We start from the raw sequence: 23158 nt of genomic DNA, 5'->3' as shown, positions 1-23158 counted from the left end.
TTGAAAGACTCAAGTATCATTTTACCGCTCTGTTGCAATGGCAGGTTGATGGTTTAATCATACTGACAAGTTATTTCAACATATGGCCATATTCTGTTCATTATGTTCTGGATTACATTCTCTTTTAACATGATCGTTTTCCCTCAATATCAAGTCATATATGCTCAGTTTCTACTACAAAATTTAGACTACATTACTTTGATTGATATAGTACTGATAAGTGATAAGATTGTACATCATCCAATATTTTTATTACTTCAACGAAACTATATAATTCTTTTATAAAACCTTATCCTAAAGTCTACAGATAATGCAATAATATGATTCAGTCTTCAGACTCTTTACCGAAGGATTTTGGTGTTTGTACAGAGCACTCTGCAGTGAAGTTTGCTTGGGGTATGAAGTTTTGAAAATCATACTCGTAGTATGGGTAATCTTTAGTCTTTTTTATAATTTGATTTTTATGCCAGTACCGACTGTATGACATTGTATTAATAATTTATGACATTGTGTATCACTTTTGAAAATTTCAATGGGAATTTACTCTGATTTTAATATTTAATTAGTGAATGGTCGATATGATATATTAGTTAGCAATTATTTTAAATGAATGATTTTGTATGTTGAAAGCTTTTATTGTTTGCAGGTAGCTGTGTTGTCAGCGGTATTAATACTTAGCTACTGAAACAAAAGAAACTCTCCTTCTAGTGCCGAACAGGTAACTCAACATTGTTAGCTGGTTTAGGACACCGACTTTTCTTTTTTGGTATTAGTGACCTAACTCTCTTGTGAAACGTAATGGACATATTGCAGCTTGAAAAGGATGCAAAAGCTGAGGAAGCATGGGTCCATTTTTTTGCTATTGACTTGTGAATGTAAGAGGAGGACTAACTATGTTGCAGATATGCCGGCATCACTGAAATCTTGAAATTCCAAGTTTGACAATAATGAGTGTGCATGCAATGCTAGCCTGGACTGTAGAGAGGTGTCTCTACAAATGGAGGGTTAAAGATTAGGAGTATGAATGAATGGCCAAGAAGGATTTTTGGTTATATATAGTAAGTTAACTCCACAATTGATGCTATATTCATTGGAGAAATATTTACTAGAACCAGGTGCAAAAACTAATATGCATTTTCATATTCATCTATTATTATATATATAAAGATGCAAATTTTTTACACCTATTTAATAAAACGTATATACATGCATTGATTTGGATGTGATGAGTAATCTTTTTTATCTCTTCTCTCACCCAAAGGGTGGAGAAGAGAGAGAATTCAATAGGCAAAGAGCAGGTTTTCATTTTATGATGGGCAACTGCATCCAAAGGGCTCAAGATACAGACATTGCTGCTGTTCCAGCTGTTACCGCACAGCCAACTTTCCCTCGTAATATCTCTATCTTATTTGTAAACGTCTGATTTCTTCAAAATTTTGCAATTATTTCTTTAATAATGATTGACTCTTGTTTTTTTTTTTAATATATACACAAATATGCTTATAGATTTGTTTGTTTGTGTTGGAATCTGTCAATGTAATGGACTAATGGCTTTCAGACATCAATAAAACTAAAGTGGTGTAATCTGATCAAAGATATATTGCATTCAGTCTAACTATGATGGATATATGAGCATTTTGATGTAGGTGATAATTAACTAGTATCTTCGCATAATCTCGTTTAATATGAAACACCTTCTTGATTAACAAATAGAGGGTTATTTTATTATGTACACCATGTGTTCCTGGATTTTTTACATGGATGACAGATGATTTAACACGTATTTTTAAGATCTTTATAAAATATAGTTTAATAAATCATTTCCATTATTTTTTTTCCTTTTAAATAAAAACTTAATATTTAATTTTTTTTATTCAGAAAAAAAAATGTAAAAAATAAGTGATGAAACCGTATTTTATATACAGTGCCAAATAATGGAAAAATCCGTAAAGAAATGAGTTACGCGAAGGAAGTATGTAAAACTTATATAGGTGTATGATATTAATAATCCTGAATGAAGAATAGTCATATTATAGTTGCATAGATAATTAGATATACAGTTATTCCCCATTAATCCTATTCAGAGTTTGCATGTTGTAAACACTGAATCATATTTTGATTTCAGGGTCCGAAAATTCTGAATGTACTAGTCATCCTTTGCCTATTCCATCTAAACCTTTAGTGGCATCCAACGATAATGATAAAACTCGAGTTTTGCCTATTTCAAGGCCTGAAAGTGAAATATTATCTTTCCCACATCTGAAATCCTTTACATATGCTGAACTTAGCACTGCCACTAGAAATTTTCGAAGTGATTGTCTTCTTGGAGAAGGCGGTTTTGGTGATGTTTACAAGGGGTGGTTAGATGAGGAAACTTTTGCTGCTGCCAAGCCTGGAACAGGGATGGTGGTTGCTGTAAAGAAGCTTAAGCCTGAAGGGTTCCAAGGTCATAAAGAGTGGTTGGTGGGTTTTTTAAGATTTAATTTTCTTTGTTCTCACTTTTTCGTGTTGTTAATTAATGATTAGATTTTTGCAGAGTGAGATAAATTATCTTGGCCAGCTTGATCATGAAAATTTGGTCAAGCTTATTGGCTTTTGCTTGGACGGTGATAATCGATTACTGGTGTATGAGTTCATGTCTAAAGGATCCTTAGAGAACCATCTATTTTCGAGTAAGTTAATCGATTTGCCAAATTTTTCCAAATTAATTACCTCGTGACTGTAACTTTTATTTTGCATCATTAGCATCTTAATGTTTACTATATTACTAATATATACATATGGAACCTTCTATGTCTAATTCATTAAGAAGAAATTTGGGATGTGTTTTGTCTGCTCCAAATAAGGATAGTATTAGCTGTCAAATTTCACAAATCCGATGAAGTGGGATAAAATTGATTGTGTTTGTCCGTCTGATAGAGTGGGAATGTGATTGATTTAGACAGAAAAGGGTTTAGGAGTACAAATAAGAAAATATTAGGGTGTTCGAGATAGAAGTAAAAATGAGTGTGCTAGAATTAAATTGAAGTTAAAAATAAAAAGTTGTTAAAGAGTTATATTATAACTTGTTATAGTTGGTCTTTTGACTTCGGCACTAGTGGATATAATGGCATGTATAAAAAATAGCCAAAACACATATTAATTTACATATAGGATTTTATTTTTTGAAACTACAGAGAAAATGACTATGCTCCATGCTAGATTAATATACTTGTATAAAAAATAAAATATCTCTAGCTCGTATGGCCTGATAAGTTTATATCATGCACCTTCGTGTTTGCAAAGTTGTGATTATGTCACCTTTTCTATCTATTTCGTCAAAAGTAATTTTTTGAGATGTATGTTAAGTGGTGAATGCCAAGAAAGATATTATTTGTAATAAAAAATTACATTTCACGAAAACGCTTAAGATAAATATCATAAATTTGTAGATTAATTATCATCAAATGACTCACTTATGCCATTCTAGTGTATCACACTATCATGCAAGTCACCAAGAAGTTTTTGATCTTTACTGAAACACTTAACTAGAAACATGTTGCATTCTGTTAATTTTCTTAAAATTTGATAAAATGTAAAGGTTGATGTGTCAGTGTAACTCAAACTCGACTCGCTTATATTATATAATCCTCGTAGCTTACTTCATTATAACCCTTTGAGTAGTATCAGGATCAACTATTAATTATTCAACAAATCTACTTGAATTACAATTTCAGTTACGTCTTTCATTGACTATACACTCGTTTAAAAGGATTGGGGCTTTCTTCAAGTGTCGATTGATTTATATTTTATTGTTTGTAGTATATATGTTATTTTGAGATAGATAGACTCTTTAGTTGTCATATTTTCCTTTTGATTTCTTGTTGTCAAAAGTCTACATTAACTGTTAGTTAGGTCCATGTCAAGTCCGCATAATATCATTTAACAAAAAATATTTAGTGCAACATGTCTCTTGTTAAGAGTATCAATAGAGGCCAAAAACTTTTGGTGACCCACATATACTTACAAAAGAAATAAGCAAGCCATTTGATATTGATCAGTAATTTATTTTTGCAACACACAAGTGAGATTTGTGATAAATTTATTCTAATGCTAGTAAAAACCATATTATGAATAAGTGACTACAATATCACATATTAATCAAAAGAGAGACATGTTTCTAAACTATACAAGTATGAATGTTTTATTAAGTTTAGATTTGTCTACTTTTCAGGAAGTGGACGACCTCTCTCATGGGATATAAGAATTAAAGTTGCTATTGATAGTGCCCGAGGTCTTTCTTTCCTGCATGAATCTGACCCTCAGATTATCTTCCGTGATTTTAAGGCTTCCAATGTTTTGTTGGATTCGGTATGCTTAGGACAATATTATATTCATTTTTAGTGAGGTCTTGCATTATCTGCTAACAAATCCTCTACCAAAATATTATTCACCAAACAAGTAGATCAATGTTAATTAAAGGTCGATTTTTTCAGCAAACTATTATGTCTAGTCCTCTATTAACAAAACATTTATTTTGCTACATATACAGTTCTGTTTGATAATCATTTAAAAGGTGTTATCCTTATAATAATTTACTTATATTTAATTAATGCAGGAATTCAATGCAAAGCTTTCAGATTTTGGGTTGGTGAAAGCTGGTCCAACAGGTGATATGACTCATGTAACCACTCGAGTCTTTGGTACCGAAGGTTATGCAGCCCCGGAATATTGTGCCACAGGTCTATATATATATATATATATTGCTTCTTTTTTATTTTGCATTTAAACATTAATGATAATATTTTATACATGCATTTGTCACTGCATCGTTGTCTAGCATATAAGGATGATCATATTTTATGTTATTTTTCATTGTATTTATTTAAGAATTGCACGCACAATAAGATATAACCGCAAAATAAAAAAATGAAAATATCATCCATCTTTGGTTTTAATTCTTTGAAATGGGATAGATCGTGATCTCATCAATTCTTTCGACTTTGTGCTTAGATTACAGGATCTTAAGTCCTTTTTAGGATCAGATTCCACAAATATGGTCACACTATCTTAAAATTTAAGAATTACTTACTAAGATTCATCAAAGTCTCAATATCAAGGATTAAATTGACATTGTAATTTCTACATTTATAAGTCAAAAGTTTACATTTACAATTTTTGGCTACAGTTGTAATCGAAGCTCATTTGTATTATAGTGGTTTACTCTATCGTTGTCGAAGCTCATTTATTATATAGTAGTTTACTCTAGCGTTGTCATGACATAAGAAATTATGAAAGATAGTTTTCTCCTGATAATAACCAAGACTCCATAGAATTTTTTCCTCGTATAATATCATGCCATTTTCTTTTAAGTTTCATGAAATGGAACTTTTTTACATCTTCATTAAGCATAAAATATTTGTTTAGTATCATATTTTTTATATTACATTCTGGTCACCTAATTTTGTTATAAGCACATAATAAAACTTGACAAGTTTCATCCTTTATTTCATACATGAATTTATACGTGACACTAGAAATCGTAGGTAATGTCAATGATGCGTTCTATAATTAGGAAATTCATCCTATGTCAATATTTCTTCTTTTTTCAAAACTTTCATTTTTTTGTTAAACAGGTCGGCTCACTACCAAGTGCGACGTCTATAGTTTTGGAATAGTGTTGCTGGAACTTTTAACAGGACGTTTTGCAGTTGATAGAAGTAGAGCTCGTCCAGAACAGAAACTGTTAGATTGGGTAAAGCCACAGCTACCTGACAAGCGTAAGCTATTTCGAATAATGGACTCAAAATTAGAGGGACAGTACAGCCGGAAGGGAGCTTATGTGGCTGCAAATCTTGCATTACAATGTGCTCATATTGAACCCAAATATCGCCCAAGAATGTCAGAAGTGGTAAATATTCTGGATAAGATCCCTTCTTTGAAACGTTCTCATTCACGAGCATCTTCTGATGGAGACAATGATGTGGGGGACCCCATGTCCCTACCTGATCCCGCTGTATGGAAACACTCTCATGTAAGATCTTGTAAACAATCAAAAGTTTCTCCTGCTCCAAGCCACCAAACGGAGAAACTGTCAAAAGAAGCTATATCAGCAGCTCGTACGATGTCATCCAGATCAGAAGGGTCGGCGCCATCTACTTGGCAAAGCAGTCGTGGATTTGCCACACGAAGATGAATAAAAATTTGTTGATGATACATTTTTAGTTTTATAATGTAGATTTATACCTCTTCTCAAGTAGTACTTGATTATTTGAACTCATTATCCATGGGGCTTTTGGGGATTGTAAGAAGGTGAAGAGTTGATCTGCAAGTAATAGCAGCTATTCTTACTGCTATAATTACGCCATTTTTTTCCTGTGTGAGACAATTATATATAATTATTGAAACCGATAACATTATATCTGAAATATATAGCACAAGGGTGTGATCTTGTGTTAATTGGTGTGGCCCTCAGCTCGAAACTTGCAGAGTTGCATAATGTACGATCACAATCGATACAACAATCTGCCAACGGACTTAGTGAGCAGATTTATCAACTAGATAAACAAGTGTCTACTACAACCAAGGGACTTTTCTCACTGCCAAAATTGGTCGGATATAACGCCTTCCGATCATTTAGAGAGTCATGCTCTGTCCCATTTAATTTTCGACACGCATTAATGCTTTTATAAAATATAGTTTTACAACTTATTTTTAAAATTTTCTTTTTCTGAATAAAAATATAACATTCAAATTTTTAGACAGAAAAGAAAAATTTTAAGAATAAATTATAGAACCGAGAGAGTACATTTTATATTTTGAATCCGTAAATTAACTGTAGAATTAATAATGATTAGGAACCGATTATAATCTTAAACCAAAATAATAAACTCACACATAACCACCATTAACTTTAATGACCTGGCCATTAACCCACCCTCCCTCCTCACTTACCAGAAACCCCACCACCGGCGCCACGTCCTCCACCACCCCCAACCGCCCCAACGGACACTCCGCCACCGCCCTCTCCACCATCTCCTCCGTCTTCCCTTCGTAGAACATCTCCGTCGCCACCGGCCCCGGCGCCACACAGTTCACCGTGATCCCCCTCCCTCTCAGCTCCTTGGCCATCACCTTCACCATCGCCTCCACCGCCGCCTTGGACGCCGCATACGCCCCGTACCCCGGCTTCAACCCCGCCACCATCGATGACGTCATGCACACGATCCTCCCGCCACAACCCAGCCGACTCGCCGCCTCCTTCATGCACAGAAACGCGCCGCGCGTGTTGACTCGAAACGTGCGGTCGAAGTCATCTATATTTGTATCTGATACAGAGGAGTACGACGAGTCGAGCACGCCGGCCGAGTTGACGACGATGTGGACGGGCGAGTTGAAGGATGACTCGGCCGCATCGAAGAGGCGACTCACCTGCAGCGGGTCGGAGATGTCGGCTTGCACCGCGACGGCGCGTGAAGTTGAAGAGGCGGCGTTGAGCTCGCTACTGAGGAGATTCGCTTGAACTGAGTTCGCGGTGTAATTAATAACGAGTTTGCAACCGAGTGAAGCGAGGTGGAGCGATATGGCTCGCCCGATCCCTCTGGAGCCGCCGGTGACGACGGCGACTTTATCTTGCAGTTTGAGCGGAGATGAATTTTGTGTAGCTTCCTCCATGAGTCCAAAATAACCAAATCTGAATCACAACAGATTCTACTAATACCACGATTTGACCCATGACACGGCCCATTTTTCAAGGCCCAATAACATCGAGGACAGTATGATATATATAGCCAAAATATGTGGTAACGGTTTTTTGGATAAAACAAATTCGATTCTACATTTCTGCGGAACAAATATGACATGATATTGATATTGTGTTATCGGTGATTAGTAAATGGCACAGTTGATTAGAGCGCAGTGTCGAGGAAAACCACTCTTTAATGGCGAGGCGACGTTGATTGGTTTCGAACCAAAGAGCAAAATCAGATTTGTTTCAACTACTACTACTAAGCTACTTTCATCGGCTTCCTCGTCTGTGTCATCCTCGCCTGATGATTATAAGTTCAGAGAAGATGTTAGCAATGTGGATGATAGCGGCTTTTGTAATGTTGGTTATGATCTGTTTTTCGATGATCCGGAGTTTGGTAGAGACGAATTGTCTTGTTTTCGAGGTCTTGTACTGGATATTTCTTACAGGTTTCAACTTATTTTGCATCTCTTCTAGACCTAGTTTGTTAAATTTGAATATATACTTGTTATGTTGTGCCGCCTGTTGTTTCAGGCCTGTAAATGTTGTCTGCTGGAAACGCGCTATTTGCTTGGAGTTTATGGACAAGGTCTAAATGATTTTTGTTTCCTAATTTCAGTTTCCCTCGTTGTTAGTAAACACTTCGCTAGTTAGCTGTCTGATTATGACTCATACTAAATTGATTGCTTACAATTTTGTACAGCAGAGAGCTCGTAAAAATATTGATTTCAAATTTTGGATTGTATCGAGTTATAATATTTTTGATATTTAAGATCTGAATCTAGATTGGTTTTCCTGTCTGCTGCATATAATTAGGAGAATGCATTAAATATTTTGTATTTTACAGGCTGATGTTCTGGAATATTATGATCAGACTGTTAATTCTCCCAGTGGATCCTTCTATATACCTGCTGTTTTAAGGGTATGCAACTAGGACTTGTTGTTTGATGTATAATTTCTCTTATTGGAGACGAGTTGGGGCGAAGTGAGGAATATTGTTCCTTTAATTCATTGATTCTACTAGCACAGCATTACACCATCACTGCCTCAATTGTTTTGGCACTTTGATATTGATTTGTTAAAACTTTTCTGAATGTGATTAATCTTTAAGGAATCACTTATGAAGATAATATTTTAATGGTATCTTTGGTTTCTTCTGCCAGGTGCCACATTTGCTGCAAGTTGTCAAAAGAAGAAGAATAAGAAGTACCCTCAGTCGTAAAAATGTACTTGCTCGGGACAATTTTACTTGTCAGTAAGTACTCTTCATATACTTTCCGATATATTTAGTCATCATTAAAATGGCATCTTTACCATTTGCCACTTGTTTGTTCTTGGGTAATGAGCAGCAATACATTTCATCCTTTGCTTGTCAGATTGCACTTGCTTATGAATGCACCACTTGGAGAAGTTTAATATTGTAGAAGTTGTAAATATCTGTTTATAACATCATTGTTAGGTAGATAATTGCAATGTTGCCTATTGTAGGGATTGTCATGCAATGATCATCAGATGCTATATAGCTTTTTGTATGTCCATCATAACTACCTTTAGATTGATCTATTTTCTTGTCTCTTTTTACTCAACCTATAGCAGATTCCACAGTTCATATGGTTAATCTGAAAAGCACTTAACTACTTACGAATTCATGCACTAGGATTTCTGCCCAACTGATTGTCAAGTTTTATATCTTTGCACTATCCCCTCTTAAAAAAATTCACTTATTATATATTAGTTATACTTTTTGTAGTTATAGCTTGTATGTTTCCTTGTTCCACATTTTGCTGAGAGAGTACACTGACAACTAACAAGGATTGTTGTTCTAATTTTTTAGTTTTCTTACTATTTTGGCATCTGGAATTAGGCGAATACAATATAGAATAAGAGTGTATAACTATAAGAAATAGAGAGGTTTAATGTGAGACCAGGCAATTTACAGAGAGGTAGAGAGGGAGATGGTAGTAGAAATATTGGGAGAGAAATATCACACAACTTCATTCTTTGAGATTACCATGAACTGGCTAATTCAAGGTAATTAAAGGCTGCATTTTTTCCTATCAGATAGGGACACCAGTCATTCCAAAATAGCTGTTATCTGCAGTAATGTAGCTTGGTCTAATTATATCTTTGCTTAGTAAAGTTTTTAATATCTTATAAAGCAGTCTAGGTTAATTTTATATCTTATTTTATGGAATTCCTCCTGGCAACAGGTACTGTTCTTCGAGCGAAAACCTAACAATCGACCATGTAGTTCCAACTGCGCGAGGTGGGGAATGGACATGGGAAAACCTGGTAGGACACTGTAGAATGTATTTATCAATGTGTATTGTGCCATATTTGTAAGCTTCCAATTGCTATAATATCCAACTATTAAAATATAAAACACTATTACCATAAAAAGACATTTCCGACATTTTGAATGATACTGTGTTTGTAGATTCTAGTAAAATTAGTCTTAGTATGACATGATACTGCATTCTTCATTATCATTTTTGACATATTTTATCACTTGTGCTTTCTTTTGGTTGACAGGTTACTGCATGTTCCCGTTGCAATAATAGAAAAGGTCAAAAGATTTTGGAGGAAGCAAACATGAAATTGAAGAAGATCCCTAAGGTGATAATTTATTTTCCCCTTAACTGAATTCAGCAAGAAGTCAAGAACTTATTTATCTACATATGTTAACTTTATGAAATTTTGAAGAATCAGGAATTCCTAACCAAGTTGATCAACAGAGAATATTTGGGGGTTTGAAACCGTCATAATAATGTAATGAGTTGATTAGCAATAAGTATTATGGTCCTGCCTTCTTTTATTTTTGCAGGCCCCTAAAGACTATGACATAATTGCCATACCCTTGACAAACAGTGCGATACAGATGCTGAAAATGGGAAAGCAAACACCGGAAGAGTGGCATGAATACCTAGCATAGCCATCATCATGTTGATCCATCAACACAGGGTTCACTTTTACATTTCAGTATAACATAAAACGTAACCTTAAGACATTAATATCATCTCTATTCTACTCCGTTGTAAGCGTCTCACTACATTCTGTCACATATGTAAACAGAAGTTCTTGTAAATTTGGGTTTTAGGCTTCGTTTCCTAGTTTCTAATGGTTCGGCATGTATATAAAGTTGTATTAATATTTACCTGTTATATATTTAATGAAGTGACTTTACCTTTTATCCTTATTTGGAGGTCTCGTTAGTTCTTAAACATATAAAGTTTGCTGGGTACATGCACCCAAGATTCTCCATAAACTCTGTAGAATTACTTGCTTTACTTCATGTTAATCGTTCAATTGATCTTTTTTGGGTCTTGGGAACCTGCTGGTAGACACGCAAATTAAAGGAACCATATCCAAGGTACTGTGCTTTCACTTCTATTTTGTGTTTAACTGCTATGAGCATGAGGTATCAGCAAGTTATCGATACAATAAATACTATAATTGGTAGTTAGGGATAATCTATCTGTTACCATAAAAAATCTGATAGTATCATAATTGTTCTAGTTATGCACAGGTTTTAGTCACATCGTTTCTTTCTATCCTGTGAATCGTATCATTGAATAAACCATGTTATGTGTTTGAAACATTCTTCCTTTTCTTTTTTTGTCGTCGCTAAATTTGTATACTACAAGACTAAAGGTCCCAACTCGCAATTATGTATAGCCAGTTGCATGTGCTCCCAAAATGGTTGTCATGGGACTATAATTGGCTGTGTGATGATTATTACACATGAGGTTTAACATTCTTGGATATTAGTACTCTTTACTGAAGAAAATGTACACTATTACCAGAAGGAAGAACAATGTCTCCACAAGGATCTCCTTCTAGTGAAATTCTTCTATTATAAACCTGAAAGACCCTTTCAGAAAATAAAGTTTCATCTTACTGGAGATATCAGTTCAGGTGTGTGCCTGTGTGGTTGCATATATTATGTTCCCAAGTGCATACCCTGATTAGATGAGTAGAATATCTCAGTAAATTGACAAGATATTTATTCCTCTCTTTTTGAATTTCTTGTTCATTTGCCCTTTTTTAAGCAATTGGATTGCTGCTCAGCTCACTCTTTACTGTCCTGATGCAGAACAGCACAAGTGATTACCAATTTCAGAATATAATCGCTCTGGAGATTCGAGAATCTGGCACCATATTGTCAGATTTTTTTGGTTTGCAAATATACTGTGTGTTTTTGTGTTATCATGTCTTGGTGTGTGTGCTTATTACAAGCTCAATGCCATTATTCTCTCCCTCACTTGGGAGGAATGGCACTAGTGCAAGCCTGTATTACTGAAATAGAGAGCCCACTAGACTGGGGGGCCTATCACTTACTTTCTGCCTTTAAAAGCTTTTACTCAACAAAAGAAAATATACTGTTTTAGTAGAATGATTGAGAGCTCATTTACCTTGATAAATGGTCATAAATTGTTTATTAAGATTTTTTTTTATTCTTTTTAGTATTAGGGGGTGGGACTATTATATGATCGGACAACTGAATTTGACACCGTGTTAAATATCCAGTTCTCCCGAGACCTTGAAATACTAGGATGATCCTTAGTCGGATCATAAATTATATTCAACAATTTCATTTTTGCTGGAAGAAACAGAGATTAGGCTGTGTATGTATGCATAGAACTATTTACAGTGAAAAATTGAGAATGAGAGACATGGGTGAGGGAGAGGAAAAAGACAGGGGTATGGGATTGTGGGGTTTCATTTTTTATTAATGAATATCTATGGTATTTTGTTTTCTTGCTTTTATCTACCGACAGAGAACAAGTTACTGCACATTTCAGAAAAAGAAAAGAAAGGAACAAGTCACTATAAGAACTACAAATTACTCTATTCTCTTTCTCTCTGCCCTCTCCTCTCCTACTCTCTCTGTGTTAAATTTACAGGGTGGTGAAGGCTATATACTTTGCTTACAAATATGGACTTTTGCCGGGATATTTCAGTTCAACGTGATCTCTCACCGGAATATGAACTGGAGCAGTTGTTTTCTCCTTGCTCTAAGCTTGGCAGCTTGGATGACATGCTTTCCGGCAACAGTATGGTATGCTATTACATTTTTATAGTGCAAGTTTCTGTTATGCAGACTATATTCTATGTTTTGGTACAATTTTTCCCTCTATAAAACCGGAACTTTACATAAAGGCCTGTGAAGACAGTCTCTTATCTTGCCTAATAATGCAGGAAGCTGACATGAATTTAGAGTGGCTGTCAATATACGTCGAAGATTGTTTCTCCAGCTCTGGGAATTGCTTGCCCCCTGCTGCAGTGACACCGCAGATTGTTGAAAAAACTAGAAGCAGCAGCAGTGGAAATACAATGATTTCTCATGCAGGAGCAGAAGAGGCAAATTTGAAGCCATTGCAATTGGCAGGACCGGAAAGAAACATCAAGTCATCTACCCTGCATAAGTTTGTGATACCAGGCAAGGCAAGAAGCAAAAGAACCAGAGGCCCAATTGGTAACAAATCCAGAAGAATCACTAGCCAATTAACAAGCTGGTCCCACCATCTCCAGATGACAAACTCAGACCCTCCTTTGCTTGAACAAGCATACTGGCTAGCTGACAGTGAGCTTATTTTACCCAAAAAGGAGGAAATCGTAGAACTTAAGAACGAAAAATCGAAGCAGGAGCAGCAGCAGAGAAATGGGGAAGAAAAGAAGGTTAACAATAATACGAATAAGTTGATGATGGAGATACAAGAGGAAAGCTTAGAAGACAGGAATGGGCAGCAGGGAAGAAGATGCACCCATTGCTTATCACAGAAGACCCCACAATGGAGGGCAGGGCCATTAGGTCCAAAGACCCTGTGCAATGCATGTGGAGTGAGGTACAAATCAGGCAGGCTGTTGCCTGAATACAGGCCAGCCAAAAGTCCAACTTTTGTGAGCTACAAGCACTCCAATTCACACAAGAAAGTCTTGGAAATGAGAACCATGTCTCATCTTTCCTCTCATTAGCATCACTCTCCGATCAAACAATCAGTCTTTGATTAGGCCAATGGGAAAAAAGACTAGTTTTTATCTAGCATGTTCTAGTATCAGCAGACCAGTAGTATAATATTTTGTGGAGGACCAGTACTCCAGTAGTATAATATTGCATGCTAAGAGACAATCCTTTAATTCTTTTATAATCCTTTTAGTGCTAAGAGGCACTCTTAGCTTTCACAACACTCACAAGCACACGAGGCTGCTGCTACAAATTGCTTCTTTGTTGTCCATGAAACTATTCTCCACTCATCATAAACTTATAAGCTCATGTACTTCTTCAGTCACCTATATCTCCAGCGCAGTCACTGTGTGTATAACCCAACAAATCTTCGTCACCCCCTCTCTTATAGAAAACACCCGATATATAAACGTCTGGAGGATTGTTCTTTACTTTGTCTAAACAAAGTATGGCTCTCCATGTCGATGCCACTACTAGTAATCTTTTACAAACCCTTTCTTCATCGAGTGCGATTTTATCGTCTCTGCATTTTGGAATCTCTGTTTCTTACACCGGAAACAAGGACATTTTGTTTGAACCATTCATCGACGATGTTTGAAATATAACATATTGCATAAAATTTTTGATACTATTTTTATAATATCCCAAATATAAAATTTCATTTTAATATGATGATAAACATGAATGTAAAATAATAAAATATTGTACTGACGTTAAATATGGAACTATTTTAACATGCATTTTTTGGGCCTATTTTTCCTAACAAAATATTTGGCTGAGAGATGGTAATCTGTTGCTGACAACGCGAAGAGAAAATGTTTGTGTTGTCAACTTTTGTTGATGTATGTTTCGTTAATAATGCCTTAAATTATTGTAATATTAAGTATCTCTACTAATTTTAAAAACTTCAAAAATTATGAACATTTAAAATTTTAAAATAATAAGCATTCATTTAGTAGGAGCATCTCCACCCATAGAGTACCATTAGTTAAAATGTGAGTTGGCATACCATAATTAAAAATTATAGCCAACATCGTAAAAAAAGTACACTCCAACCACGCTCATCTATTATTTATAATTATAGCCAGACTCCTATGGATGACTAAATTTGTCGAACCTCTCCAAGTCTGTAAGAAATCTGAAGGAAAATTGTCTATCATTTATTACCATATTAAACTGATATATTCTATTTATAACAATTTCAATATTAATAACATACTATTTTTTAATTATAACCAACTAATATAACCAATACCATTGAAGCACGATGTCTTACAGATCCAGCAAATTTTACATATTGTCTTAGAGCATCTCCAACGGCGTTGGCTATAATCGTTGGCTAAATTGAACCTGTAAGACATTATGTAAAATTTGTTGAACCTGTAAGACATTTTGCTTCAGTGGTACTGGCTATATTGGTTGGCTATAATTTAAAAATAGTATGTTATTAATATTTTAAATTGTTTAAATAGAATATATCAGTTCAATATGGTAATAAATGATGTACAATCTTCCTACAGATTTTCTTACAGACCTGTAGAGGTTCGACAAATTTAGCCATCCATAAGAGGTTGGCTAAATTTATAGAAAACAGCTGATCGTGGTTGGAGTTGAGTTTTTGAAACTGTTGGCTAAATCTTTTTATTTTAAGTATGCCAACTCACTTTTTAACCAAGGGTTTTAGATGGTTGGAGATGCTCTTACAGGTCCAATTTAGCCAACGAATATAGCCAACGCGGTTGGAGATGCTCTAATAAAATAAGAGTAAATACCACTTTTACAAAATACTGGATGTTTTTGCGATTTAGTCTCACTATTTTGAACATGACATGTTGCATCCTAAATTTTTGATCTCTCACATTTTACATCTCTTTCACCGTTTTTCTTCAAAATTGAAATTAACAAATGGTAGGGGCATAATTGAGATAACACTCTACTCTCTTATTTTCATCTCTCTTTTTCTCTCTCCCTTTCTCCATCTGATGATCGATACATATTAAGAACGCAGGGGATTCATCATTGCTTCGTTCTTATTCAACTACAAGGTCATTTCTCTTCTTACGTAGCTGGTGATAGTCAAGTATATCGGTGAAGCCAAGGCATCTCTCTCAATACTTAAATCTTTATTTTAACTGTTAAGTAAGCTTACTTATAACCTTTACATAACATAAAAATCAGTTGCTTAAGTTTATGGTTGTAATTACCAAAGTCTGTTTCAAATTAGTATGTGGGAAGAAGATGTTCATGTATGCAATGTAAATTTGTATAATATACTACATTTTTTACGCGATTCCTGTGTGATCTTTATGATTTTATTTGAGACTGTTTGATGCTCTTAGTATCTTAAACATTGATTGGATGTTAACAGGAATTGATTGCACAACTTTGTAAAGAACACTCGTATTAAAGTTAACTTTTTTTGTTTGCAAATTGGTTGCATTGATAACGCTAAAGTCCGTTCGGGTGCTCCCTCCGCCGTGAGCGGTTGTTCTGCGGTGTCGCTGCTGGATGGGCACCTACAAAACAACACCGGAGGAGGGTTTTGGCCCCGCGGCGCCTCCGGCGTGAGAATCAGTAACGGCTTCGGGATTAATGAACAGTAAATTAGGTTATCTATGTGTGTGGAGGGTGGATATGTGGTGGTTGTATGGTGGCTTGGTGGCTCTAGTGTTTGTTTTCAGCTGAGTGCATGTGTGTGTAATATGAGTGTGTGGAAGAATGTAACCCTTAAACCTTTGATCCTTGGTCTATTTATAGGCCAAGGATTAGGGTTTAAGGGTGTGTACCTTGGATCCTGATCGTCCACCTGTAGGGGCTGGATGCTTGACACCTGTCCAGGTGTCAGCTGTGGAATAGTATTTTGGAATGTTTCCACAATTGTTTCTTCTGGTCAGTAGTTGACCGTTAGGTACTGTCTTTGTCATGTCAGACTGCAGCTTGTTCAGGTGTGGGCTTGGACTCTCGTGTTCCAGTCCGGGGGAAGAGTGGATAGGTTGTGTCTGGATCTGGGATCATTTCCAGGGTCCGGGATCATCTCCTTGGTCCGGGTTCACCTCCTTGGGTCCGGGATCATCTCCTAGGTCCAGGACCGCCTTCTAGGTCCGGGGTCCAGATTGAGGCAATCCGGATTATATCCTATCATTTGCCCCCCACTCCCTTGTACAGATTCTCTGTGTGAGGGAGTAAAGTGTATGGTCCAGTCCGGATGTATAGCGGAGGAGGTGAGGTCTTTCTTTTGCCCCCATGTCCGGATTGGTCCGGATTTAGGAGAGAAAATTTGCTTTTGTTCCTCTGTCCGGGTTGATCTAGACAAAGTGAGATGTTCTGCTTTTTTGCCCCCCTGTCCGGGGTGTGTCTTTCGTTCTTGTTCCCGAGGTTTGATGGATCCGGACTAGGGGTGGGTTTTGTTGTTGGCGTAGTCCGGGTTGATATGATGGTCGCCTGAGAAGTTTGAATTCGTCCGGATTTGAAGAATTCGTCCGGACCAAACGGAATGTGAACGGTTTTGTTAAGTATACTGGGATTCGAAAGGTTGCTTGCAACGTCATTATTTGTTTTGAAACTTGAACGTGCACGCCTTTTTAGGAGTGTAATGATGACAACTGTAGTAACTTCCCCCTGTTCCAATACCGTGCTGCCACGTGCCACCCACCCTTCTTGGGTATAAATACCCTTGAGGGCTTGTCTTTTCAGTTTTTTATTTTCTCCTTGCACACGCCATTTTCATCTTTTGTTGCTGATTGCCGTGCTTTTCTTTGAGAACCTGTGGAAGTTGCTGGACTCGCGTCGTCCTTCCTCTGGTTTTCTATCGCTTTGTTATACAAGTAAGCTCCTTATCTCTTCTTTTCGTATTTCATCTCTACCGTTGTGTATAAGTTCCATGCTTCGTTTGTTGGGGTTTGAATGTAAGTTTGTAGCTTGTATTTTTGTTGGGTTTGTGTTGGATTGTTGATGATTTTCACGGGTATTGGCTTGATATATATATAGGTATGTTCGGGTTTTGTGTATGAATGTGTGTTTCGGGGTGTGGGTCTTTGCTTTGAGATTCCTGGGTTTGTTCTTGAATGCTTGTGGCTGTTCTTGGAATGTATATGTATGTATAAGTGTATATTCTTAGGGCTTTGTGTTTGATCCTTGCTTCTGGTTTGAATTTGTGTAAAACTTGTTTGTGCCCCTTACGATTCCCTGGGTTTGGCATTGGGTCCGGGTAGGAGTTTCACTTTCTTTACTGGGTAGGTGGGGTCCGAGTTAGGGATATATAATGATAGGATGTTTGACGATCCGGATCGAGTGATGAGTCCAGATTCGCCTCGTCTTCTTTGAAAAGAAACGTTGATCTTTCTCTGAAGGGGGTACGGATCCGGGCTGATAGTCTGGTCCGGATTAGCATAGCTTCTTTTGATAATCATTAGATGTAGGGTCGGATCCGGATTTTGCTGGGAGGTCTTGTTCCCTCTGTCTTCTTTGAAAAAGCTGAAATTCTTTTTCTTTGAAGGTGGTTTGAATCCGGTCTGTGGACGGAGTCCGGATCGAGTTGTTGCCTTGATGATCACTAGGAATAGGTTTGGATCCGGACCAGTGTAAAACTTGCTTTAATATGTGGGGTGATTAAAACTAACTCGGGCTTATTGTTTGATATAGGTAAATGGTCCGGGTCCCTTGTCTTCAAGATTAGTGTTGACAGGCGTTCCCGGAGAAGTCGAGTGTTCTAGTGACAGTGAGATGGATGAGAATCAGAGCCTTGCTGACCGTGCCCGGGCTAATGTGGAGAGAGCTGCTTCGAGTTCTGATCGGGTCATTTCGGAAAGGATGGATGTTGTTGAGGTGGAGCCGAACCAAATAATTTCTACTCCGGATGGATTATGGTTCGAGACCAAATCGTACTTTATTAAGAAACCATCGAAGGTTCCGGATGAGTATTACTATAGGAGTTTAAGGGGTTGCTATCGGGATAGGCATCCGCACGGGCGTCTTTCCCCTTATAACAAATAGGACTTTGATAGGAGATTTGAAAAGTTGCCGGTGAATCGGGCTCCTTTTGCGCTCAAACCCGAACTTGCGGAGGCTCCGAGAGAAGTTATGGACGAATCTCTCCGGGTCGCTTTTCAGTTGCCTCCGGAGGTGGATTGGAGATGGCCGGAACCCGGAGAGAGGATTTACCATCGGCCCTCGGACGGGTTTGTCCTGGTGTGGCTTGAACATCTCAGGTCCGGATGGAGCCCCCGCTGGCATAATTTTTTCAGGCAATTGTATAAGTATGTGTACCGATGCTCCCCGATGCAAATCACTCCAAAATGGGATTAAGTGGATGACTTGGTTCATTATTTGCTGTAACCAACTGAACCTTCAGCCAACCTTCAAGCTTTTTCATTAGCTTTTCCTTTTGGTGAAGTCCGGGCAGCAGCCCCTTTATGAGCTGCGTTTTTGTGCGGCGGAATGCGGCTATTCGGACGCAATTCCAAAACCGGTGGTTCACAAGGACTCCCTGAAATACTGGAATCAGGAGATCCTTATGCTGAAGGGCCTTGACCTGGAGTACATGCCGTACATTGCCACGTCCGGGGTGGTGACCGACTTTTCTCCCCCGGTTTTGGAGGGTGAAGCTCAGAAGCAAGTTTTTGAGTTTTGCCGGGTTATGAAGCATCAACTTACTCGGGACTCGTTCATGCAGCATGATCAGTTGCATGAATGGGGCTGTAAGCTTCCTTTTCCTTCCTTTTTTTTTGTCTTTGATTTCTTGCTCTAATTGTTGTGGTTGTTTCTTGCTCCGAGTCTTTGTTTTGGTTAACTCAATCTGGATTGCCTGTGTTGACTGATTATCTTCTCCGGATTGCTTTTTCTAATCTAATTTTTGTTTTGTTTCAGGTCTTCCTCACTTTGATCCCGAGCGTTGGGCAAAAATGTCTTCAGATGCTTACGCGTCCATGTTTCTCGGGTTGGGGAAAGCCCATGTTTCCCATGTTACAAATGTACCCAAGCCTAAGGTAAGTCCGGCGGCTGGGTCCGGGTCTTCTAGCCGCCCTGATCCGGAAAATGAGAAAGCTGTGGAGACGTTGGGTGCCTCCGGGTCGGTGAATCCGAGCCCGGATGTCAAGAAGCCCTCCAAAAAGAAGAGGAAGAAGGAGGAGAGGAAAGCAGAGAAGGCTGAAAAGAAGGCTGCCCGGGTCAAGACTACTCCGGGTTCATCGAAGGGGAAGGCTATTGCTGCCATGGAGTCTGGATTGTCTGGGGATCGGGTTGGTGATCATTCAATTTGGGCTGCGGCCAATATCATGACCACAATGGCCCCTACTGAGGAGTGGGAGAGAATGACCAAGTCCGGGTTGATGAGGACTTTCAATGAGGTTGTCGTTCATTGGGGGAAGGTATGGGTTTCTGTTTGTTCTTCGTTTCCCCTTGCTGTTTCCTGCTTCCTTAATTCCTTCCTTTTTGTTTCCGCAGTTGGGGGCTACTGTTGCCTGCTTGGCTAATATGGCTGTGGAAGTTGAAGGCAGCGATCAAACTCAGTTGGAGGAGCAGCAGGCCCGGATCTCGGCTCTGCAGACCGAGGTTGGAAATGTGAAGTTGCTGATGTCCGGGATGCAGACTTCTCTGAAGAAAAAGGGAGATGATCTTGTGGCTGCGGAGTCCCGGAGTGCGACCTTGCAGACGGAGAAGGAGAAGGCCGAGAAGGATGCTGCTGATCTCCGGGCGGAGGTGGAGAGGTTGAAGAAGGAACTTGCTGAGAGGGAGCCCGAGAAAGCTGTGATTGAGAAGTACAAGAAATCTGAGGAGTATGACAAAGCCTTGGCCGGAGCTGGGATCCCGGAGGTGATCCGGAGCTGGAAGATTGCCGAAAGACACATAAAAACGGATCCGAAGGCTAGCTTTGAGAGTTTCTGGCAGTTGTTTCTCAAGGCTAAGAAGGATGTTGAAAAGGGGCTTCCAGAGCCGGACTTTTACGAGGGTCCTACCCCGAGTTTCATCTCTTCTGCGGCTACTCCGGATCCCGCTGTGAACCGCGTCGCCATGCAAACTGAGGCTTCTCCGGAGAAGCCGGACGATGAGCAGCCGGAGGATGAACAGCCAGAGGACGAGCAGCCCGAGGATGAGATCAATGAGCCCTCTGGAGAAGAAGACTTGGATTAATATTTCGGGGTTTATTCCCTTGTAATCTTTTGACGTGTTTCTGAAAACTTGTTTCCGGATTGTGGATGGTTTTTGGGACGGTGATCCGGACATATCTTGGTCCGAAGTGAATGCTGAACTTATTGTTGCTGTCGTTAAATATTATCACCTGATTTTGTTCGTCGTTTGTTTTGATGTTTGTCATTGCTTTTGCTTTTAGAAAATTAATTCTAAGCAATTACCCCCAAGTAAAATTGTGTAATGTAATCCGGATTGATTGTTTGTCTATAACATATATAGTTGGATCCGAATTGGTTGCTTGAATAACTTTGCCTTAGAAAATTTTTCCAAGTAAATGTGTATGATTGGGTCCGGATTGACTGCTTGTCAACAACATATATAGTTGGATCCGGATTGATTGCTTGAATAACTTTGCCTTGGAAAACTTTTCCAAGTAAATGTATATGATTGGGTCCGGATTGATTGCTTGTCAACGTATTTAGTTGAATCTGGATTGAATGCTTAATTAACTTTGCCTCAGAAAATTTTTCCAAGTAAATGTATATGATTGGATTCGGATTGATTGCTTGTAAATATATATAGCTGAATCCGGATTGAATGCTTAAATAACTTTGCCTTAGAAAATTTTTCCAAGTGAACGCATATTATTGGATCCGGATTGATTGCTTGTAAACATATATAGCTGAATCCGGATTGAATGCTTAAATAACTTTGCCTTAGAAAATTTTTCCAAGTAAATGCATATGATTGGATCCGGATTGATTGCTTGTAAACATATATAGCTGAATCCGGATTGAATGCTTAAATAACTTTGCATCGATCAACTGGTCAATACTTGGCAGTGGGTACGGGTCCTTGGGGCACGCTGAGTTTAGATCTGTGTAATCAACACACATTCTCCATTTGCCGTTTGCTTTTTTGACCATGACTACGTTTGCTAGCCACTCCGGGTACTTGATTTCGCAGATGATATCTGCCTTCATCAGTTTTCCCACTTCCTCATCAATTGCTCTTTGCCTTTCTGGAGCGAAATTCCTCCGCTTTTGTTTTACTGGTTTCTTTTTCGGATCTACGTCCAGGCTATGCATTGCTAAGGATTCATCTAATCCGGGCATGTCATCCGGACCCCATGCAAAGACATCTGCGTAGTCCCGGAGCAATTGGATGAGTTCTTCTTTGAAGATTGTTTCCAGGCCTTTTCCGATCTTAATTTTTCTGGAAGGATTGTTTTCCTCAAGGGTAATGGTCTCGGTTTCGACTGCGGCTTCAACCTTGGTCAGTTCCTTCGCCGAGATCATTTGTTGGACCCGGGCATCAGTATTTTTGTCAAAGAAATCCTGCTCCGGATCCATGGTTGCTTTTTGGTTGCTCTGTCCAGATTCAGGTTCGGTTGCTCCCGGGTTGGACGTACCCTGGTTGAGGTCAATGACCTGGATTTCTCCTTTGGAATCTTTCCTTGGGTAAGGTCGATGTTTTTTGTTACTCCTTTGTTTTTGAAAGACGATTGCTTTTCTCTTGTTGGCCATATGTGTTTCCGCCATGACCAAGGCTTGGCTGTAACATACTCCGGCTGTTTTCGAATCTCCTTTGACTTCTCCCACCCCGAGCGGGGTTAGGAACTTGAATTTCAGGTGTGAAATGGATGTGATGGCTTCACTTTTGTTCAGACCCGGACGACCAATTATCACGTTGTAAGAGGATGGTGTGTCTGTGACGTAGAATTCGATCACATGGACGATCTGGGTTGGGGCTGTACCAAAACGGACCGGGAGGTAAAGGGTTCCCAGGACCGGGACGATGCTGTTCCTGAATCCGTATAAGGGGTCTTCCCTGCAGTCATTCATCCGGACGTTCCCTAGTTGCATTCGGTCCATGGTATGTTTGAACAAGATGTTGGCTGAGGAGCCGTTGTCTACTAGGATCCGTCTGACCTTGTTTTCGGCTATATCCAAAGTTACTACCAGGGCCTGATTGTGATCCCGGGTGACTCCCTCGAAGTCCTTGCTGCTGAAGGAAATGACTTGTTCGGGGAAGGTCTGTATGGACATTACTTCTTGACATGAGTCCGGGCTAGGAGGAGGAGAACAGGATCCTCCTAGGACTACATTGACTATGTTCTTTTGCTTCCCCGATCCTTCTCCCTTGTTTGCTGTGTTTCGGGCTATGTATTGCCCCATGTTGCCTTTGCTGATCTATTCTTCGATGAGATACTTTAGGGACATGCAATTTTCTGTTTTGTGGCCATGCGTTTTATGGTAATCGCAGTGGCGGTTGGTGGGTCTGCTCTCCGGAGGAGTTTGCATGGGCTTAGGGGCGTAGTAGGAGGGTTTGTCCCGAAC

General features: G+C 38.6%; 5 protein-coding genes across 7 annotated transcripts; 4 read left to right on the top strand and 1 right to left on the bottom strand.

Annotated features, from left to right (window-relative positions):
* Window positions 1-7: 7 nt before the first annotated feature.
* LOC108213742 (probable serine/threonine-protein kinase PBL18) lies at window positions 8-6407 on the top strand. 2 transcript variants are annotated; one of them, XM_064090563.1, is made up of 10 exons: window positions 8-396; window positions 647-718; window positions 814-846; window positions 903-1058; window positions 1262-1391; window positions 2126-2463; window positions 2537-2672; window positions 4214-4350; window positions 4598-4721; window positions 5616-6407. In XM_064090563.1, the coding sequence occupies exons 4-10, from the start codon at window positions 1029-1031 to the stop codon at window positions 6173-6175; spliced, it is 1455 nt and encodes a 484-aa protein (XP_063946633.1). In that variant the 5' UTR covers window positions 8-396; window positions 647-718; window positions 814-846; window positions 903-1028; the 3' UTR covers window positions 6176-6407. The 2 variants fall into 2 exon arrangements, with proteins under 2 accessions (XP_063946633.1, XP_017241019.1); XM_017385530.2 differs by having other exon boundaries at window positions 8-430; window positions 814-1058.
* A 326-nt stretch (window positions 6408-6733) lies between these two features.
* LOC108213745 (NADPH-dependent aldehyde reductase-like protein, chloroplastic) lies at window positions 6734-7653 on the bottom strand. The gene has a single exon (XM_017385534.2). The coding sequence runs from the start codon at window positions 7651-7653 to the stop codon at window positions 6871-6873; it is 783 nt and encodes a 260-aa protein (XP_017241023.1). The 3' UTR covers window positions 6734-6870.
* Window positions 7654-7873: 220 nt separating this feature from the next.
* Window positions 7874-10922, top strand: LOC108213744 (uncharacterized). 2 transcript variants are annotated; one of them, XM_017385533.2, is made up of 7 exons: window positions 7874-8175; window positions 8261-8315; window positions 8574-8648; window positions 8890-8981; window positions 9937-10018; window positions 10259-10342; window positions 10551-10922. In XM_017385533.2, exons 1-7 carry the CDS (start codon window positions 7874-7876, stop codon window positions 10656-10658), a joined length of 798 nt encoding a protein of 265 aa, XP_017241022.1. In that variant the 3' UTR covers window positions 10659-10922. The 2 variants fall into 2 exon arrangements, with proteins under 2 accessions (XP_017241022.1, XP_063946634.1); XM_064090564.1 differs by lacking the exon at window positions 8574-8648.
* A 1283-nt stretch (window positions 10923-12205) lies between these two features.
* On the top strand, window positions 12206-13890 carry LOC108213743 (GATA transcription factor 5). Its single transcript, XM_017385532.2, has 2 exons — window positions 12206-12785; window positions 12926-13890. Exons 1-2 carry the CDS (start codon window positions 12663-12665, stop codon window positions 13700-13702), a joined length of 900 nt encoding a protein of 299 aa, XP_017241021.1. The 5' UTR covers window positions 12206-12662; the 3' UTR covers window positions 13703-13890.
* A 5671-nt stretch (window positions 13891-19561) lies between these two features.
* On the top strand, window positions 19562-20985 carry LOC108213543 (uncharacterized). Its single transcript, XM_017385348.2, has 2 exons — window positions 19562-20056; window positions 20133-20985. The coding sequence occupies exons 1-2, from the start codon at window positions 19592-19594 to the stop codon at window positions 20817-20819; spliced, it is 1152 nt and encodes a 383-aa protein (XP_017240837.1). The 5' UTR covers window positions 19562-19591; the 3' UTR covers window positions 20820-20985.
* Window positions 20986-23158: the final 2173 nt, after the last annotated feature.

The sequence above is a fragment of the Daucus carota genome, chromosome 3 (genome assembly GCF_001625215.2).
Source record: "Daucus carota subsp. sativus chromosome 3, DH1 v3.0, whole genome shotgun sequence".
In the NCBI taxonomy this organism is placed as follows: domain Eukaryota; kingdom Viridiplantae; phylum Streptophyta; class Magnoliopsida; order Apiales; family Apiaceae; genus Daucus; species Daucus carota.
Note: the sequence above shows the minus strand (reverse complement) of the source record. Positions and strands in the feature narration are given on the sequence as shown.

Bases quoted from the DNA above. Each gene is read 5' to 3' on its own strand.
- LOC108213744 (XM_017385533.2), top strand. From the start codon at position 7,874: ATGGCACAGTTGATTAGAGCGCAGTGTCGAGGAAAACCACTCTTTAAT. The intron at 8,982-9,936 runs GTAAGTACTCTT...TCCTGGCAACAG, and splicing joins CGGGACAATTTTACTTGTCA to GTACTGTTCTTCGAGCGAAA. The intron at 10,019-10,258 runs GTAGGACACTGT...TTTGGTTGACAG, and splicing joins AATGGACATGGGAAAACCTG to GTTACTGCATGTTCCCGTTG.
- LOC108213742 (XM_064090563.1), top strand. From the start codon at position 1,029: ATGGCCAAGAAGGATTTTTGGTTATATATA. The intron at 1,392-2,125 runs GTAATATCTCTA...TTTTGATTTCAG, and splicing joins CGCACAGCCAACTTTCCCTC to GGTCCGAAAATTCTGAATGT. The intron at 4,351-4,597 runs GTATGCTTAGGA...TAATTAATGCAG, and splicing joins CCAATGTTTTGTTGGATTCG to GAATTCAATGCAAAGCTTTC.
- LOC108213543 (XM_017385348.2), top strand. From the start codon at position 19,592: ATGTCTTCAGATGCTTACGCGTCCATGTTTCTCGGGTTGGGGAAAGCC. The intron at 20,057-20,132 runs GTATGGGTTTCT...TTGTTTCCGCAG, and splicing joins TTGTCGTTCATTGGGGGAAG to TTGGGGGCTACTGTTGCCTG.
- LOC108213743 (XM_017385532.2), top strand. From the start codon at position 12,663: ATGGACTTTTGCCGGGATATTTCAGTTCAACGTGATCTCTCACCGGAA. The intron at 12,786-12,925 runs GTATGCTATTAC...CTAATAATGCAG, and splicing joins TGCTTTCCGGCAACAGTATG to GAAGCTGACATGAATTTAGA.
- LOC108213745 (XM_017385534.2), bottom strand. From the start codon at position 7,653: ATGGAGGAAGCTACACAAAATTCATCTCCGCTCAAACTGCAAGATAAA.